At 42.0% G+C, this 20,850-nt stretch overlaps 1 protein-coding gene across 16 annotated transcripts in view; it reads left to right on the top strand.

Annotated features, from left to right (window-relative positions):
* The window catches only part of CRACD (capping protein inhibiting regulator of actin dynamics), a 129,501-nt gene that overhangs the window by 95,260 nt on the left and 13,391 nt on the right, over positions 1-20,850 (top strand). For 15 of the 16 annotated variants that reach the window (XM_083836155.1, XM_083836154.1, XM_083836152.1 and 12 more), the window contains 4 exons: positions 6,869-7,004; positions 16,075-16,239; positions 18,479-18,547; positions 19,837-20,019. In XM_083836155.1, the coding sequence (XP_083692281.1) occupies positions 6,869-7,004; positions 16,075-16,239; positions 18,479-18,547; positions 19,837-20,019 (553 nt within the window). The remainder of the gene's footprint in view (positions 1-6,868; positions 7,005-16,074; positions 16,240-18,478; positions 18,548-19,836; positions 20,020-20,850) is intronic. The other variant, XM_083836144.1, reaches the window with a different exon arrangement.

Here is a 20,850-nt window from a genome sequence, read left to right as displayed (position 1 = left end):
ATTTGTATAAGATCACAATCTCTTCAGTACCCTTCCACACTGCAGTGGTCCTCAACGTTTGAGCAGGTCCCAATCTCTGTCTTCTTTTTCCTTATCTTTCATCCTCAACCCTGATCATGACTAGTTTATTTTTCACCTCAGTAATTCCAGAACTACTTCTACTCTAGTCTTCACTTCTTCCATCATGTACACTGCCTTGCTGCCCCGGGCCCAGTCCCACAGTACCTAAGCAAGGATAGCAGGGACAGATTGTGGGATAGTGGCCAAGTTGAACCTGTGTGCAGATAAGGCAATATCTGGATGATAGGACAGGTTCCAGGCTGAGCCAGGAAATCAGTTTGTAGGTCAGGATCAGGTCCAGTGATCACCAGGCAGGTAGGTCCCCAGTGAGAGGGCAGGACAAGCCAGGAAGTCAGTCTGCAAACTGAGGTGTGGATCAAGGGCCTTCATGGCCGGACATGGCTGTGGCCGAGCTGGAGCCAGCACTCCTCCAGCACAGCTCAGGCAGCAACCAAAGCCACCAGGTGTGATCACAAATATTGCTCCCAGACCATGTATGTGTGTAGGTAGAGGTCCCAGGTGAGGCTGGTCAGGGATGTTAAGGTTTATGAGGGCATTCAGAGCCCTGACGCTTCTCAAGATTAATTTCTGTGCCCTTACTGCCCAAGATGTTGGTTACATTACTAGCATGTATTAATGATGCATCAGCTACTCAAAACTAGTCTTGATCCCTACTTTTAAGGGATAATTTATGGTAAGTTCATAGGTTACAGGTCTCCTGGTGACACCATGCTGAAGCTTTGTGCAGCATAATGTTGCACGATGCCTTTTGAAATAAGCAGGGCTACTTAAACAGACACTGTAAAAACAGGTCCTCGACATCAGTGGGACTCTGTTGGGTTATAATAACAGGATTGTGCAGTTTCCTCAGAGTTCGTGTCCTGAGGTCCAGCAGCTTTTGAAGGCGACACGGACACATCTTTAGACTGAGCAGAGAAATGATCCCTAAGCTGACTTTATGAGAAAGAATCTTTCAACTACCCTGCTGAAATATCTCCCTCTTGGCTGTTTAGCTTGCAAGGACCATGTTTATGGGCTTGTTAAAACAGTGGAGTAACATGCAGTCTAAGCACAGTTGTAACTCACAGCCCTCGCAGCACAGACAATATTCCCCATCCAGGCATTATTTAGAACTAAAACTCACATTCCAGCACAATGTAAACAGATGAAAGAAAATAGCTAAAAATACAGCTCAGTATTACAGTCTATTTTCATCTATTAAAGTATTAATGCATCTCTGGAATGACAAGAAAATGCAATTTGTGTTTTTCATCTCTAGCTGCCCTGGGGACATTCATGAGAGAGGAAAGGAGTTGGAATCAAATTTCTTTTTTTAAAAAAAAGCATTAAGTAAAGGCAAGCTATCACTGTGCCTGTCATTTCCTTGTAGCACTATTCTGGGAGGTGACTCTCAGATGTCTTTGAAGGGATTATATTAAGGGTCAATACCTGGCTAAAACACATTTGTTCTTGCTTTGTATACTTTATGAATTTTTAGTGTTGAAAATGGTTGTATGTTAAAAAGTTGGTGGTTCTTGGTTCGTTCTGTGGAACTGGTTTCTATTGGAAATCTAGAAGAGTGGAAGTCATGAGACTGTTTTTGAGTCAGTCTCTATGAACATGGAAGAATAGAACACCGCCTTCTTTCCCTTTATTTTCCAATTTCTATTTCTAACTTCTTAATATCAGAGTGGGAGGAACACTTATGAGATGCTGAAGAGGCAATTGGTGATACGAGGTTTCTGTACCACAGTAACGCGTTGATGCACGATTATGCAAGAGCTGAGAGCAGAGTGTTAACCTGCTGGCAAAACTTTCTAAAGAATGCACATTTGCCTTTGAGAAGAAAAGTAGCTCCAGAGGAAATGAGGTAAACTTAGCCTTGTATTCTGTGCAGCATTACCCCTGTATATACCCTGGTGGACTTAAAGGTTCAGTCCCACAGCAGTATAAACGGATCGAAGTCCAGGCTGCAGTCATCCGACTCTTTCCAGCAGCTCTCTGGGCACGCCTCCCCCAGCTGGCACGGGTGCTTTTGCCAATCTCCACTCAGCCAAACCAGGAAATTGTGAGGGTTTTTTTGTTGTTTGTTTTCTCTAGTTATTTATTCACCCAAATCAGTTCTTTCAATTGTTTCACATGAACCACTAAGCAGGCACAAAAGAGGTGACAGGAACGCGTGGGGAGGAAGGTGAAAGGAGAAAGGGTAATACCCCACCCAGTCCTCGTGTGGAGGAGCTAGACCTGATGTAAGATCCCATCCTAAGCAGACACAGGTGTGTAGCCAAGGATGACTGATGGGCATCTGAAGAAAAATCTGTCTGTTTTCATGGAGGAGAAGTAAGACTTTTCTTGTAGGCTCAGGGTGGTCCTATTCTGCCATGAAGCATTCATTTCACATTTCCTAGTTTCTTAGCGCAAAGACACCTTAGCAAGAGTGAGTAATGGAAAGAGGATTTACTGCACAGAGTTTTTTGCAAGTCAAATTCATGTATAGATACATTAGGTTTATGATGCTATCAACATATATGTAATCTGTTTTACCTGTGGTTTTCTGGGATTCTTCCAGAAGTCTAAAATACTATCAGAAGTTGTTCTCCCTTTCCAGAGGAATGAATTAACTCAGCACTGAGTTAAACAAAGAGTCTGAGAAACATATTCATTTTGAGCTGAAGAAAGCTAGTTAGGGACAAAATGCACCTGAGGCAACTGTTTTTATAATTAAATATAGCAAGACCTGGATTCAGAGCCCATGTTATGGTCAAGTCCTCATCCATGGTTAAGATGTGATGTGGTCCTCCATATCTTGCTCTCTTCCCCTCATTTGACACTTCTGTCCTCATTATTTGTAGAAGTCCTGTGGAGTGGTTGGGACTGCTGGACCCTCTTGGGGTACCCTCAAGATAAAGGCATATTCTGGTATATTCTTTGTGCCAAAGGCCATGTGTATCAAAGAACCCCTACTACGTTCTCAAAATGTAGCAGGTATTTCATCCTAACAATCAAAAGGTGAAAACTGTGCTCTTAGATTTGCTGAGAAGTTGAATATTCTTTTCATGTCTTCGGGAATTTGAAGTGGGACAAAGCTGTAGCAAAGAAAACTTTGAGAATGAATGAAATTTACATTCAAACTTTTCTCTGACTATATGAAAATGACTTTCGAAAATTTGTGTATTGGAAGTGAAACTGGAGCACAATACTTGGGTAGTAACCCATCTTCAGAAATCAAGTCTTTAAGGATTTGCTATACGTGCTTTGTATTTTGGAATAGCTCATCCGTAATTTATTTAATTCAGTCAGGTGTTTAGAAGTGAGTCAGATTGTGATTCAATTATTTTCAGCACAAACAGCCTCAGAAGTGTCACTGTCAGTGTTATCAACACAAGTACTTATAAATTGGCGCCCCTGTTTTCCCAGATCTCTTGGAAGTGATACAGCAGTTGGGAACTGAGCAACAACTTCAACTGGCTCCAACTATAACCCGTGCCTCTGACACACAGGGAATCTATCCAGAGCTGTTTCTGGTGCACACATGCCTTTTAATTGAAGGGAGGGCTTTCTGTACTAGTCTGTAGATGTGGATTGTGAGGATTCAATTGTGTAAAGGCTTCTGAGAAAGTCTTCGGAGATAAGAATGGTAGTACCAGTGAAGGAAGCTCGATTATTCCTATTGTATGATGACTTCAAAGGAATTCAGTCTTTCTGACAGTAGAACATGAGGAGAGTGGGGAAAAAAGGGTGGAAAAAGGACCTTTGTGATCTAATCTGTCAAACTCACAGCTGGGAGGATTTGAAAGGATCATAGGCTCCAAGTGAATAAAATAAGAGACCTTTCAGAAAGTTGAAGTAGCCTAGAAATTGCCTTAAATGCTATTTAGACTCACCTGTAAAAGAAACTGGGTTACTACAATATATGAATATGCTTTTTCCAATGTGCTTTAGCCTGGATAGACATTTAAGAAAAAAAAAAAATGAAGCCATTTTACTGATTATTGGAGATGGGGCTGCCAAAATTTCTCAGATATGCAGTTCTGAAAGGTCCAGTATTTGGATTTGGATATCCCCTGGCTTTGAGGGGATACAGTAGCAAGAGGTCCTGCGTTAATTCACTGTGGAGTTTCATGAAAGTGTTTCACATGTTCTGACAATTTGGAGTATGTTTGTTTTGGCAGTGAGTTAAAAACAAAAGTTTTCTAAATACAAGTTTGGCATCAGCTCTATAAAACCAAAATGTGCTGCTGAAGTTTGGACCTGCTAGTGACCCCTCTTCAGTTCAAAGGGGAGAGGATAGAGATAAACGTAACAGTTTTAATTTCAAGTGTGCAGTAACAAAACTTCTCTGTAAAGAGGACGCCAGCCCACTGGTCAGTCAAAGGGCAGAAGTGCCAGATGCACAAGGAGCAGCTGTGGGACAAAGCTGGAAGTGTCTGTGCCACAGCACAGCTAGAAGAGTCTTTGAGAGAGGATCCTGTGGGGAGCACAGTATGAACTGGGCTGTGCGTCTTCAGCAGATCTCTCTGCTCTAAGGTAAACTATAAATTCCCCTGGCCTTGCCTTCTGCACATACCGACCCATGCAAAAGAAGGAGTGGATGGCATGGGTCAGTTTGTCAAAATTTGCATCTTCCCTCAGTTTTGGTCACAGAGGGAGCTCTGTGAATACACAGACTTTTACTCTGTTGAAGGCAGTGCTGGAGTTTTCAGTTCAAACTTGCCGAAATGGTTGTATTAAAAACCAGCTCTCAGTGAGCTTCATGTCACACCACTCATCTTGCAAGCAGGACCTTCTAGGATTTTGTCGCTGGTTAAGGGGCATTTCCAAAACTCTGGTTGATGGGCTGCTTCCTGGGTGGCCAAGGAAGCTTTCTGTCATGTACTGCAAGGCCACGCAGTGTTCCCATAGCTCTGTGTATGGGCTGAGTCAGGATGATTCAGTCCAGACCCTTTTTAGAAGAAGGTTTAAAAATATACTGTTCTGGTTTCCTCTAATAAAAGGTTTCTAAAATAAGGTGTATTACCCTTAGCAGGCAATCAACTTGTGGTTTTTATTTAAAATAAATAAATAAATCTAGAATAAAATACAGCATCAGTTAAATGTTTTCCCTCTTTGATGGCTAAAAATGCTGTGAGATGTTGAATAGCTCTTTGCTTGATTGCATGCTGGTTTGTTTTAAATGAAGTGTGTTGTTCAAATATTACTTTTGGATAAAAAATAATTTTACAGTTGAGTATGCTTGTGTGGAGGATGAAGTGATATAGGGAGCTCTGTGTCTTCTCCACAAAACCTTGGATGATTTATTTTAAATGCAAACTTATTCTATATATAAACTAGAGAGACAGAGAGGTTATGGGGAGCTCTTTTTTCTATTATTGTCAGGTTATCTGTAAGAAATTTTGTTAGAAAAGTCAATAATGTCTTATAATTTAACCAATTATATGGGGTTATATTAATCGTATGTAAAATTCATACTTGGTAAGAAAGATTATCATTTTTATTTTTAAAAAAGTTCACACCACTGGGGGGAGGGGGGGAGATGAATATGTGTTAAATACTTTCTAGAGGTATTTTTCAAATTATGAATAGAACTATTCTGAACACTTTATAAACTACAGGCACATTTTTAGATGGAGAAAAAGAGAAATATACAGATTTTCTTAAACATGTGAGGGGTTAGTTTTTCATGATATTTCACTTACCCCTCTCTCTGGAAGGATCCACCTTCCTTGATTTTGCTGAATAATTTCTTTTATAATGTTTCCTAACATATTTTAAAGGTTGTCTTGGTTAGGTTGGTATAAAAAAAGTTTTGTTTTTCCTTCTCTGGACTGTAAATTTACTGAAGCTGTAAATGGCTTTTGTAGAGTCACCAATAGGTTATTAAAAAGAGATCTAAGGCCTCTCAGTTGTTCAGTTTCTTCTGCTGTGACTTTCGTCATGTTTGTATTTCATGGCTTCCTAGTTATCATCAAATATTCTAGGCTGGACAAAATGCAATTTTCAAACTCAAATATTTTCCCCCAAGCTGCCCCCAAAAAACTAAAATAACTCAGAGCATCCTTTAAAAGAAAAAAAAGTCTCACTTTTCTTGAAGAGCCTTTAAAATCTCTAGTAAATTAAAACACTTTTGGTTTAATCCCTTTGCCTGTGGATTTACAGCAGCCATATAAGTAGGTCATTTGTGATGCACTCCCTTCCTTGGCATTTGGGCTCCTCGCCCATGGGCATGTCTCACTGTTTGTTGCCAATCAAACCCATCTAATATGCTTTGTGTAATTCAGTGGGTTGAGGATAACATTTAATTGTCATTGTGACCACGTTCATGGTGATAGAAACGGGTATGTAATGAGCTCAACAGTGTATTACCTCTTTCTGTGTTTGAGTGCTTACTTTTGCTTTGGACCTGCTGTCTGTATTTTGACCCTTAGTCCGGCTAAGCAGTTATTTTATATATTTTTAATTATAATATTTTATATTTTTTAAATATGGAGTCTGGTAATGTATGCATCCTCATCATCTACCCTGTATCCTAAAAGTACTATTTAGCCCTGGGCCTTCTAAGGAAAATTGATTGAACTTTTTCAAACTTCCTATTAAAAACTTCTCACTTAATGTTCTTCCAAGGAGGAAAACTGCACACAAAGGAATCATTAATCTTTTGATAACAGAAAATGTTTGGATATCTCTCTTCTGAGAATGTTCAAAGCTCTCATATGGACAGGAGGGAGGGAAAATCTGTACAGCAGTGCAGCTATGATATGAAGGGCCACTCTCATAAATTAATTGTTGTACTTATTACCTGTTTTTCCAGGTCTTCCCATTATTATATGGGCAGTCGAGCTTTCTCCCATGACAGTATTTTTATACCTGATGGGAGAACAGAGAGTGAACAGACCGTCCAAGCAATGTCACAGGAGAACGTTTTAGGAAAAGTCAAAACACTACAGGTAAGAAATTACAAGCGGGGAAAATTAATTTAAAGTGTGGTGGAAAATGTTTTCTGGAGCTCCAGAACATGTTAAGTGTGAATAAAGGTGGGTTGCTTGTTCAGTGGCCTGGGGGCTGTTTCTCAGCCATGTAAGTTGTCTAGCCAACAGCCACATCGACAATTTGGATAACCTGCAGAAAGTCTAGGTTCTGGTCTTGAAAGGTACGACAGGGATGCTGCAAGCAAACCTGCATACGTGTCTGCATCTTGTGGAACTCATATGAATTGAACTCACGGTGTTAGCATGTCTGATCCTTATGTCTGAGACCTACAGATGTGGCACTGAGTGGAAAAGAATAGTAAAAATTGGGGTTCAGGTGACAATGAATGGCATACAAAGTGAGACTTCTTAGCAAAGCTCATTTCATTATTGTTTTGTACTTACTGCATTTTTCCTCAGTCTTTTCCTCCCTGGTCTTTGAGTGGTTCTCAGGAAAGGCAGATATGTTTAACTCTCCAAAGCAAACAGTCGTTAAGTAGCTACATACCCAATTCAGTTGGGTATTTGCTTTGAAAGAGCTTCACATGACCTGCTTTCCCTTGCTTTCCAGAATTCTGTCCCATTAGTGCTCTACCTAATTTTTTGCTTTACTTGTTTTTTATGTCTGTAAGATTCAAGCTTATGCTTATCTAGACCTTGACAGAGCTGTCCTTCAGAAGCACCTCTCAGTTTATTGCTCAGGATTGCTGGCATGCTCTGTCAAAACGCTGGTAAATTTTTAATGCTGTGAGTGCCATTACCCTGTAGACAACAAGTAAAATAGTAGTGACTTCTTTTACCTCCACAGCACCCAGTCTGGATCCATCTTTCCTGGTGAGGGAGATATCTTGCGTGGTAGGCTAAGGAGACTTTCAGGATGTAATTGTTCCTTTTTCCTGCACAGAGCTATCAGCCGACACAGCACCGAGTGGCGCTGACTGTGCTGACTATGGATAAACTTTGAAGCAGAAACCCCACTAGGACAGCTCCAATTTCTCTGTGTTGTTTTTTCAGCTTAAATTTCCGCGGGTCAGGTAGAATCAACGCACACTACTTGTCGGGCTAGAAGTCATCATATTTTAAATGACTACTGGCTCTGGGCAAAGATGTGAGGTAGCTGGAACTGACCTGCAGAATGCTTGAGTGTCCTTGGGACACAAAGACCACTGACTTCAGCAGGGAGCTGTGCCCTCCCTACCTGTTGGATCTGTTGTCTGGGCTTCAGTATGTTAGCTTTTCTGTGAATACCTTTTCTTCTTGCAACTCAGCCTGGAACAATATCCCTGATGCAGTTTTTCCCACTCTGCTGGTAACGGTGACATCCAGAGCAACCCATGCAAACAGGAAGAAAACGCATAATATATTGTAAATGACTCTTTCAGCTGTTTACATCTTATGCAGAAGTTATGTATCAATCTAAATGTCCATGGATATTTTTCTTTTTCATAACCCTACACAAAGGCTCCTTATAAATGAGCCTGGGGGCCACATCCTGCACCTGTAAAATCTGCTGTCCAGGACATGACAGTCCTCATTTCCCCAGCCATGATTTCCACAGCTGTTCCCTGAATTTTAGGACAAGATCATGCCAAAATCCTGTTGCATGTTTTTAGGTTGACCTTAGGGTTGGGTCTCAGGTCTAACCAGTTATTTCTGAAGGTTTCATGCAGTTACCACCTCGCACCTCATCTTTTTTTTTGCATGGCAAAATGCTCCTTGGTGAAGGAGTGTTGCCAGGATTCAGAGCCCAGTGCTGACTCTGAACTTGCCATATTCCAAGTAGAGACCAAAAGCTCTGTAGATTTTATCCATTTTCAGGAATTTGTGGATGGAGATACAGTAAAGGTTCTCGAAACGTTCTTATTTCCCCATTCTCACCTTGCATTTCTGCCATCTCTGGAGTCTTGATGAACCCACAAAAAATGGTGCAAGACTGGTTCAATGTATCAGCCTGGGCAGGTGGCCAGAGCGTGCACTGGTTCGGTTTCTTATTGTAGAAATTCTTCCTGCTTGATTGTGTGTTCAAGGTAAACTGGTTCTTTCTGGAACAGCTCTCATTTCTTTTTATTGATTTTCAGATTGGCAGCATTCATCTTATCAGGCTCTCCATAAACAGATTTGGTCATGTTCTAAGGTTTTACTGCATGCTGGAAGTCTGGCTGAGAAAAGCCTGGCTTCTTTTTAACTTCAGATAGGCTTTGTGTATCCTGAAGCTGCTACTTTGTGTTGGTTCAAGCCATCTATTGTTGTAAAAGCAGTCTTTTCCTCCTACTTTGGATCTGCTGAGGTTTACCATTACCTAGTTTCTAAGATGCAGCGTAAAAAGCCAGCATGATCCTGCCCCCACAGAGCGCCAGTACCCTGGTACTGATAATGCATTTAGCTCCTCGGGGTCTGGTGCTCTGCTTCTTGTGCAAGGCTGTGAATGAGACCTCAGGAGTGGTTAAAGCCTAAATCTAGTGGTGTATCAGGGCAAGTCTGAAAGAAACTCTGGGAGCTTGTCTTTATGGGCTTGCCTTTCATAGGCTGGTGTTTTATTTTTCCTTTCTTCAAGGTATGTTAGATCAACCTCCTCACATTTTGCAGCTGCGACTGTTGTTCTTGCTGCTGCTATTTGCCAGAAAAGGTTAAAAAAATGAGCAAAGGACAGTTCCTGTTTCAGAACCACCAGAAGCTTCACCAAGTAAAATGGATGCTTGGTTTGAGTGTTTTGATCTTGGTGCATCTGTGCCACTATCTCCCCTTTGCTGCACAAATGCTGCAGCGTGGCACTGCTGCAGACAGGAGGACAGCTTGTTCTCTGCCTCCTGCCTTCACTGAGCGTACCTCGGGTCATCTGGCATCCCGCAGGCAGCGGCAGTTGGCTGCAAGAAATGCTAAAGGTTGAGTACAGTTTATGGCTTATTGCATCTAGGAGTTGCTGGGCTATATTTTTTCTGTTTCATGTGGCCATGTGCTTTAAAACAAACAAATCATCTGCTGTAAAACACCATTTATTGCACAGTGCTTAATTATGACAAAAACATGTTTTGGGAATCCAGACTTCTTGGTCAAATTCTGATTTATTTTTTCCTTTTTGCTGTCAGACCTGATGGCTGTTCACTTTTGGAACCCTTTCTTGTAGTCATTAACATATCATAGCTAATGATCAAACCAGTGCTTCCCCCGCTGTGCATTGCACATCTGCATTCTGCCAGACGTTCCCATTGCTCTTTGTGTTTTATATTGTCCAGATCTCAACAAGGCTACAAAGCTGCTTGTTAAACCTCAGAGCTATTATCGTTTAACTTGATGCTCTTCATTTTATGGAACTGGGAATGAGTTTTCACTGAGTGACTGCCCAGCTTTGTATTTCTTACAATTCATTTCATTGGTGCCAATATTTTCTAGTACCGCTGCATCCTAATTGTTTTCTTCAAATTTGGCAGTTGTTTTCCCTTTATAAACTGAATTTATCACCTTTTCCTAATCATTCTTGTATTTCTGAGGCACACCCCCTTTTTCTTATCATATTACACCCTGGAAAATTAGCTTCTGTTTTCCTTTTATCTGCTCTGCTTTTAGGATCACAGAATCACATGGTTTGGGTTGGAAGGGACCTTAAAGCCCACCCAGTCCCACCCCCCTGCCATGGGTATGGACACCTCCCCCCAGACCAGGCTGCCGAAAGCCCCATCCAGCCTGGCCTTGAGCACCTCCAGGGATGGGGCACCCACAGCTTCTCTGGGCAGCCTGTGCCAGTGCCTCACCACCCTCTGAGTGAAGAATTGCTTCCTCATACCTAATGTAAACCTACCCTCTTTCAGTTTAAAGCCACTACCCCTTGTCCTGTCACTCACTCCCTGACAAAGAGTCCCTCTCCTGCTTTCCTGCAGCCCCCCGTAGTTTTGGTGCACTGCCAGGGGAGACTCAGGTGATGAATACCACAGATCCTCTAGGTGTCTTCATGCTTCTCCAGAAGGACTTGCTCTTAACACATGCACATCTGTAAGTGATCCATTACTACTTCATACTGAAATATTCATTTGCGTCTGGATTTGCGGCAAATACATAGGATCTCAACGGATCCTCTGCCATTTCATATACAGTTTGATTCTTTACCATTCTTCCATTTTAGACTCCCCAAAAATCTTCCTTGAACTGTAATGTCCCAAAGCAGGCATGCTGCTCCAGCAATGGAGAGTGGAATAGTTCCTTCCCTGAATATTATATCCAATACCTGTGGTAATAATTCTTTGTTTCCTCCCTTTCACTAGGTTTATCCTGTTAATTTTACGTTTTATTTACTTGCTATAGTCTCCCATTATACCAAAATAACTTGGTGCTTTCCATTTTATTTTCTCTTGGAAAAAAAAAAAAAGCATATGTAAGGTGTTTTGCCTGTTCAGATATGCTGCAGATTTTCTTGTATGGATAAAGAGGTGGACTCATTTCCGTAAAATGGACAATTAGGTAGAGAGTTTCTTCAGCCTAGAAAAGAAATGACAAGGGAGAGAATATGATAGAGATGCGTGAATTCATGGATAGAGTTGGGAAAGTGAATAGAGGACAATTACTCAGTCTGTCGCAGTGTGAGAACATAGGAGCATCAGTTGAAGCTAGTTCCATTTCCAATCCAAAACAAATATTTCTTTATGCATAGCTGGACTGTACAGCTCCTTGTCGCGCAGTGTTGTTGCTGAAATATTTATAAAAGCTCAAAAAGCAACGACACATTCATAAAAGTTCCCAAATTACTGTTGACTCAGAAGTGCTCAGATGCCACAAATCATTGGAGCATTTTTAAGAGAAATCTTTGTATGGGCTCACCCTGTTCTTATACGTTCCTGAGTCATTTGATTTTTGGGGTCACTGTGATAGACTGTAGACGGCCAAGAGGTATTTCAGTGTTGTGACTGTTCCTAGGACAAGTACTATGGATGAACTCATGATTTCACAATAACATATAGCTACAAACCATAACTTATTTATATCTGTGGGCATTGCAGACAGACATGAAAAAGGTATTTGAGCTGAAGGCAAAATATCATCAGCACTTCTTCTAAGAATTGTTCAAATAGAACCAGTTAAAATGGTGCTATTTTATTGATTTTAAATGGAACAGTGAAAGTAGCTCTCAGGATCTGGTTTTGGATTCGCCCCAGGCACAGAGCCTCAATAAGAATGATGTGGTTTCGGGGGGCTGACTCCAACATGCATGCAGGCAGGCATGTACACAGAAGAGGAGCCAAATCCGAGTGAAAGAGGAGATGCACAGCCCAATCTGGGCTCGCTGCCGGTTAATATGGAAGGTTTGTTCTGTGGCATTTCCTATGCAAACACAAAGAGTGCTTTGAAAGTTGAAGCTTTTTAATTCTCTGCAGGCACCAAGCAATGCAGAGCAATTTCACTTGGGAATTTTATTTCTGAAGTCATTAATGTTAAGCTGGTGTAAAGATGTCAGTTAAACTACATGTTATAGCAAATTATTTGGCATGAAATAAGTGGGTCTGTGTCACGGTCCAGTTACCGAGGAAGATTTTTAAATGGGATGAGTGCAAATGTTTATTTTTTTTCTAAATTCCCAATATTTCTTTGCCTTTATTAGACGAATACATTATTTACAGCTGCAGCACTGAATATCTTAGAGCAGTGAGACCATAACCCCAGGGCTGTGGTTTTGCTAAATACTGTTCTGTTCTCACCCATCGTGGCAGCAGACCTGCCCCTTGCAGCCTGTAAGGGTCTGTTCCTGCCCGTGGCAGTCAGGTCGAAGGGCCAAGGCCACATCTCCCATCTGTAAAGCTGGCCGGTGGGCGAGGGCAAGCAGGAAGAGGAGGGGGCATCCAGTGGCCAGCAGCCCCAGCCGGGGGGGTTCCTGTCCTGCAGGCACGAGGTGGTGGCAGCGGCAATGTCCCGTGCGCAGCCCTGCCCCTCACTTTAATCTCAGAAAACGTGGGGATGAGATGAGCCTGCGCTGGAGCAGTTTGATGATCCGGCTCAGAAGCTCCCGTGTGTGTGTGTGTGGTCCCACCAACCCCTTTCATGGTCACGCGTGGTAGCTGTACTGTGAACGATGTGTAAGTCCCGTGGAAATACCCATCCGCCTTGGGGCTGGTAGGACCGAAGTGGAAGGTACAGACAGGAGATGTTCGTCTCTTTCCTTCTGTTTCTGACTGATGAGACTGGGGTACAGGATGGTGATTTCTGGCTGCTGAACTACAAGCCTTTTGCACAAACCAGAAGAGACCAGGTATGTTTAACTGAGACCAGTATGCATCTGTGGGCATTTCCAAGGAGTATTTAAGCATCTTGTGTGTGACTGCACAATGGCAGAACAACAAAATGTCACGCCTGCAACTGCTAACAACTGGAGTTGCAAATAATCCTTCTCGGGTACCCACGTGCCCTCAGCAGAGGGAATTCTCAAGTAAGGAAGGGTTTATAGTTCTTCTGTGTCCATGAATACGTCTCTAACTCCCTTCTTTTCAGGGAACATGGTCTCTCTTCAATGGCCTTGAAGCTTAAATATATTTATCTCTCCATCTCTGGATTGCACTATTTGTGTTTATTCTTTCAAGTAAAATTTGTGCACTTTTTTTCTTTCAGGGATGATGCAAATTATTTTTTTTATTTTTTTTTATAATTGACCAGGTAGAGAATGTATGTGTACGAATTTGAGAGAATAATTGCACCACAGTTACAGTACAAACACGTTTTCAAAAAGAATAAGGAGCACATTTTATGTCGTTTTTTGAAAGCAGTCAGAATAAATTTGCTTAGTGGTAACAATAAGCTATTTGAGTATTCAGCATCAGTTTTGGAGATTGCAGTGTACTGAAAGCAACTGGCCAATGGAAAACTATTAATCGAGTTTATTCTTTTTTTTTTCTCCACAAAGTCAATAAGTAAATGCAAAAAAAAAAAAAAAAGAACTTTCTGTCCTATAAGGAATGTGAGGGCTACTCAATTTTTTTTCAGTCTTCAAAATGATTTATATTTAAGTCTGAGCAAATAAATCTTTTTAAACTTCAAAGTAATTTAAATAACTGTGTACAGTCCAGAAATATTGGCAATATTATATTTCCTGAAAATAACAGGAAAACAGCATTTAAAAACAAATGCACATTTTTACAGCATTTTTCCTGTCTAGGAATATGACTTTAAGATGAAGCAAAGAGCAGCCTCAATTTATACAATACGTTATCAAATTAAGAATCTGTTCTGGAGCTGGTTTCTACTGGTGTCAGAGGAGCTGCAGGAACAGAGCACGGTCGCAGCCTTCACACTACTGAATACAGGCATGTTTGCTCTTTCCAGCTCCCATTTGCACAGTGGAAACTTGTAAGACTTCAAGTCAGAGAGCTGCGTTTATAACACGAAAACCTTGAAGGATTTTGTGCAACCCTTGCTATTAGATGATGGGTGCACCGGCAGTAATCTAGGTGGGAATAAACCTCCACTATACAAAACTGCCCACTGTTTCAGAATGCTGTACTAGATGAATTTAATTATTTTCCATCAAAATTCAGCTGGACATAGACTATTCTATTTCAGTAACCTGATTCTGAGGAGTCTCTACATGTATTTTACCAGGTTTCTGTATCAAAATACTAAGGTAATGTTTAGCAGTTAATATGGGTAAAATTAAGTCCACTGAGCGATGATGAAAGTAAGACTGCTCTGACCTGAATCCTTTTAGAGTCTACCTCCCGCTATTAAAGGGTGTCTTCCCTTGGCAGCTGTTCACCAGACCTACATTGATGATTCTGTGGTATGGAAATAAGATATGCCCTTGTTTTCTGTGATACCTCCTCTAATCTTCCGTATTTCTCAGTCAAACTCGTATCATGGGTCCGTGCAGGTACCTGACATTCACACTGAATACAAGTTGCACAGTTGAATTGAGCACCACTGAGCTGTAGGTGTTTGCAGTAATGAAAGCCAGAGATGGGAGGTCTCTGGAGAATTTTCTGTCTTTGAAAGATGGTGAGGCAGGAAGATAACTACTTGCTCTCTTCCTTCCTAACTGAAAATGATTTGCTGAAATATTTCAGGAAGAAAATCTATCATTTAGTGTTCCTTAATCCTATTTATTCCTTCTTCAAGAGAATTTCTTCACTGTTACTAAAAACTTCGCTTTCAAAGACTGCATGGTACATGTGTCTGCAGTAGCCAGAGCTGCAACTTGCCCAATTCATCCCACCAGAGGATAGATATTATATGCTACTTATTTTGCTTACCTTATCCTTGATATAATTCAGGAGTACTTTCTTGTAACACTAGAGAAAAGATTACTTCAACAAAGAAAGTAAATGATTGGAAAGCTCCTTTATCTTTTGGTTTACTGTATCTTCTGTGCATAAACTTTTCTCGTGTAAAGGCTGGTGACGGGGCAGTGCATATGAGCATGAACTTACACGAGTTTGTGCACTGTTCCTTGACAGCAAGCATCTAAAAGAAGCTGGGTTTTCTCTCCTTTGAGAATTTGCCTCCCCTAGCACAGAGTTATGCCAGATCCTTAAGATATTAAAACTTAAAACTGGTCCTCACAATTAGGATATCTTTAAAAACTACAGTTGCGTGGCATACAGGGTTTGGGGGCTGGAGAAGAAAGAAGCTGCCTTTTGGGGCAGTTTTAACTTCTCAGGGTACACGTGGATCATGATGTTATCATTTCTTTATGGCAGTAAGGCTTGGTAATTAGCTTTTATAATCAAAGCCTTAACCTGGGACACAGATTAAGAAAACAGAAGGAATGTTGCAAAATTCACAATAAATTTGCAAAAGTTGGCAGCACCGGTGAGAGCTCAAGTTGATCACCCAAAATGAGAAGTGATGCAGTGAATTCCTGACCTTGGTGGTCACTTTGTGGGGAGAATGGAGATGGGATGACTCTCATGTTGCAGCAACGTGAGCCTCAAGTTAATTTTTGTTGTTGTTGTCCAGAGCCAGAAGTTGTCCTGAGTATTTCTGTGCAGCTTCCATGTGGAGAACAGGCACATGCTAGACTTGACTTGTTTTGCTCATAATATAAATACCTTTTTTTTCCCTTCATTTTGTTTTTCAGCAACAGTTGGCCAAGAATATAAAATTTGGGCAGCCTCCACAAATGACAATTTCTGGGAGGACAATGGGGGAGGCAAGTGCTAGTGTAGAAGAGGATGTATTGCTCAGTAGCCCCATGGAGACTGACACTCAGCAGGACACAGTGCTCTCAGAGAGTGGCAATAAAGTAAGCACTTTAAATCGATGTATTTTTGGCATTACGGTGGTACTACGGCAGTAAAGTTCACTGGGGAGTAACAGATGTCTCCAGTGAGGCATCGCTGAGCTCAGCGGGCTGTTGTATGTGGGTGGCATCTCTCAGCTTGTGCTTCTTGGACTGGTGCGAAGCGTGTGCTCTTGGCATCCCGAGCCAGGTCCCACGGCATCACCAACTTGAATGTCTGCTCTGAACCTCAGCAAAACAGGCATTGCTCACAGCGTGGCTACAAGACTGGATTTTTTCTAAGACAGAAAATGTCTTGAAATATGGCTTCTCCCCCGTGGAAAGCTGTGTACAGCAACTATGGCAAAAATGAAAATCACTCCAAAATAAGATCCATAAAACCCTTGGTCTTGGGGTAAACATCCACGTTCCTCGCAGACAGGAGATGAAGGCAGATGTGGTGGAGAAACATTTTGAGAATGGTCTATAAGCCCAATGTCCAGTGCAATTCAAATAATTGTCCTAATTCTTCATTGATAGCAGGAACTGGAGGCATTCAGTATCTGGAAGGGGCTTGTTCTGACAGTGAGGAAGCACAGAGAGTGACAGGAGCTCTCTGGAAATCCTCTAAGGCGAGACTGGCTCTGTGTCATGTTGTAGTGAGTGAAAGGAACACGGGGGACAAAGGGACATCCATTTCCCTGCCTGGAGGAGGCTGCCTTTGTGCCTGGGTACCCTTGGGGCAGGCACACAGCACCCTCACTGCTCATGCACCCATCAAATCCTGGAGGGGGACCAGGGCGTGAGCTCGTGGTCGCTAGTGCTAGCTCTGGCTGCATGAAAGGTAATGAGAGCAAGCGTCCTCTGCAGCTCGTGCCAAACGTACAGCAGGGAGAGATTTATGGCTGAGGTGGCCAAAAATCTTCACCGGTCTTCAAGGGGCAACATAGCTCCCCTCAGCACCCGGCACACCACAGAGCGCAGTGGAATTGGGGCACGTTTTAGCTGCATACCTTGGTACTAGGAGCAGGTTGTGTTTGATGCTGGCATACATTCTCTGCAGCCTTCCTGCTTCAAGAGACCAGAACGTCACCTGGTGACCTCCAGCCTGAAAGCACAAGTAATTCAGTCACTAAATCAGGGGAGTACCCCTGGATATTAAGGAGGGAGAGGTTCAGTCCTTACCACCTGCTCTTTCAAACGCTGTGTTTTGCTACTTTGCACAATTCTTTTTCTGAATGCTGAAGGAGTAAACGTTGCTTTTACAAGGAGATTGCAGTTCAAAGTGCCCAGGCAGATACCAACAAATCAATGCTGAAATGCAAGAGCACTCATCACTTTGTTTTTCTCTTACTGTGCACTACTCACTACCTGCTTTATCGGAGACTTCCTGGTGCATGGCAGCTTGCTTGGTTCCTGCTCACCTCTGCTGTTGGCCGTGTAACAGCTCCGTGTGTTCATCTGCATGGGCTGGGGGCACGGGGTGGCTTCTGGCAGGACCTGGTGGCTGGGCCCACGCAGCACTGCAATATTTCATGTGTCCTCTGCTGGCTTGTGACTGCTGGGTTTCCTCAGCAAGCTGGATCGCCAGCAGGAGTTCTAGGTTTCATTTAACTCGTGTTTGTCAAGCTGATTCTTTATACTTTGTGCTAATAACCTGTTTAGAAGGGAAGGCTGTACTTTTTCACGTGCACCTGGTGTAACAGGATGCCAGCATCCACCAGGTTATGAACTAATACTGTGATATAAGAAGTAAAGAAATGTTTCTGGATGCGATGAATGCTGCTTCAGCCCCTGTGCCTTAAAATTCCCTCTGGGAGATGGCTTCAAGGGGGACAGTAGCTAAGGAGTCCTAGTGACCGATAGGCTCAGATCGCAGCGGGGCTGACGTGCTTTGTGAGAAGAGGAGCCGTCGGGAGCCTTGGGTTGCAACTCGTTGCAGGAGAGGCAATGCCTCACTGGGTAGGGACCAGGTTCTTAGCTGTGGTTAGGCCTAGCTCAGGAGAAAATAAAGGTAGTATGAGCTGCCTGAAATCCTGCAAAGCTGTGCTCGACTGCTTCTTATAGACAGTGGTGATTGAAGGAGCAACAAAGAGAAAATTTTAGTATTTAGAAATCAGAATTGTTTATCAATCCTGCAGCGACACGAAATGAAAAAATAAATGACTACTGTAACTTGCCTGATTTCACAAGTCCTTCTACCCATATTTATTAGATCCTTTATGTTTTACTATCTAGCTCTGGTAATCTTCTTGTTTTCTAGTCAACTGACGTTCCAGATCTGTTGAGAACAATGAATTTGCCCGGAGCAGGACATGAAGTGGAAGAAAAGGTACCAAAACTTTTATACTCAGATTGCACTGAATTACTTGCTGGTTTTAGTTACTAGAAGCCTGTCAGTCAGTTTTTGCTTTAATACACATTTCTTTGTTTCATTATCGTCCAAGACTTTGTAAATAAGCACTCACTGAGATTGAGAAATCTGTTTCTACAGTGAGAGTTGATGGCAGAACTCAGTCTCTGCCAGTCCTGCAGCATTCCTGCATTGATGCATTAATCACAGAGACACAATTTTCCTAAGTACTTCTACTACTTTGTTATGTCTACGTGTAATTCAATAAGTGTATGCAAAATGTTCCATCAGTTCTTAAGTAATTGGTTCCCTCATTAGCATGTGTTTAACCTTGGAAGATTGCAGAGCTGTCTGGAAAACAATGTATGGGATTCTTTCCTTATAGATGTTTTCTCCCTTCTTATGTCTTCTTTTTCCACTGGGGTTGAGCCAAATACCAGACTCAGGATGATGGGTCAGTGATTTACGGGAGAGGCTGTGATTACAGGCACTCTCACAGGTCTGGACATACAGCTCCACTCTGTTTATTCACACAAGTTGTTTCACTAAATCACTTTGTTTGTATTTGCAGTTTCTGAACCTAAATATTTGAAATGCAAGAGGAAAAGCACCAAAGACAGTATTTATTTTTTATTTTTTTTCCTGTGCTTTGGTGCTAGCTTGGACAACTCCCCATGGCTGTGGCAGGAAGCTTTTCTGGAGGCACTGGGCTGGTCTGAGACCCAATATCTCAGTCGTCTCCCACGCAAACAGTACGGCTCTGTAGCTGTTCTGTTCTAATGCTTAGATAAGTCATTCTGATTTACTCTTGCCTAAAGTCTATCATCTAAATGATTTAAAGATGCACCTATTTTTCATTAAGCAAACTTTAAAATGTTCCGAGGGATGTTGCTGAAAACTCTGCCTCTGCCCCTCCCATTTCCAACAGCTTCTGCACGGAACTAAACTGTGAAAAAAAAATTAGAACATTCCAAGTAATTTTTAAATTAGAAGTATGAAAATGTGTGATACTGGGAAAAGGAAAATGTTACAGCTGGGTGAAGTTCATAATTTCTGTAGTGGAAAAACAGGGTTTGAAATAAACTAATTAGTTTATAAACTAGTTATGAATTAATAATTGCTTTGAATTCAAAACTGCAAAGTTTTGTGGGGATTGGTTTTTGTTCTGCTGTTGTTGTTTTTGCGTGTTTTTGTTTGTTTGTTGTATGAATATTTTTAAATGGAACAAATAGTTTAATAAAAACTTCTTGTGTTTGTGATACGAACAGGTCACTCCAGTCAGACCATCGCGGCCAAAAAGACAATTTTCCTGTTCTGGCACGATTGAAACAATCAATCTGGATGCAGTTCCCCAGGCTGTTGCTCGTCTAGACAACAGTGCAGCTAAACACAAGCTGTCAGTAAAGCCAAAAAAGCAGAGGATGTCAAGAAAGCACAAGAGATTAACAAAGGTATTGAACCACTGGTGAAATAATGAGAGGGAGGGGGTACTTGTTAAGCTGTGTAACCACAAATGAGTGCACCAGGAGTAGCAATAGACAGAAGACTGCCTCAACATGTAATTAATACCATTAGAGGTAGATACTGAAGCTTGGAAAAATCTTGTGTCTCCAGGGCAAAACAAAATGGATGCTTGTTTTGTTTTGAAATCAAGATAAAGACCTAAAGATGAAACCTACGCTGGACAGACGATGCAAAAAAGTTTTAATCACAGAATCATAGAATGGCTTGGGGTGGAAAGGACCTTAAAGACCACCCAGTTCCAACCCCCTGCCATGGGCAGGGATGCCACCCACTAGATCAGGTTTCCCAAAGCCCCATCCAGCCTAGCCTTGAACACTGCCAGGGATGGGCCATCCGCAGTTTCTCTGGGCAACCTGTGCCAGTGCCTCACCACCCTCTGAGTGAAGAATTTGAACATCCCCAGCTCTCTCAGCCTGTCTTCACAGGAGAGGTGCTCCAGCCCTCTGATCATCCTCATGGCCCTCCTCTGGACCCGCTCCAACAGGTCCTTGTCCTTCTTGTGCTGGGGGCCGCAGACCTGGATGCTAGCTAATACGTTAGATATAGCTAATATATGTAGTTGAAGCAAACGCTACTTAAATCTGAGGTATTCCAGCTAGAGCTTTCTGATTCTTGCTATTCTAGTTTTTTTAAAAAAATGTCAATGGTCTGAAGAATATCTGCCACTGGTAATGCTGCTCTTGTACAAGTGATCAGGTAGTATAAATTGGGGGGAAAAAAACAGCTTTTCTTAAAATGGCATGGATTCTGAGAGCGGT

Source organism: Anser anser (assembly GCF_964211835.1).
Source record: "Anser anser genome assembly, chromosome: 4".
In the NCBI taxonomy this organism is placed as follows: Eukaryota; Metazoa; Chordata; class Aves; order Anseriformes; family Anatidae; genus Anser; species Anser anser.
Note: the sequence above shows the minus strand (reverse complement) of the source record. Positions and strands in the feature narration are given on the sequence as shown.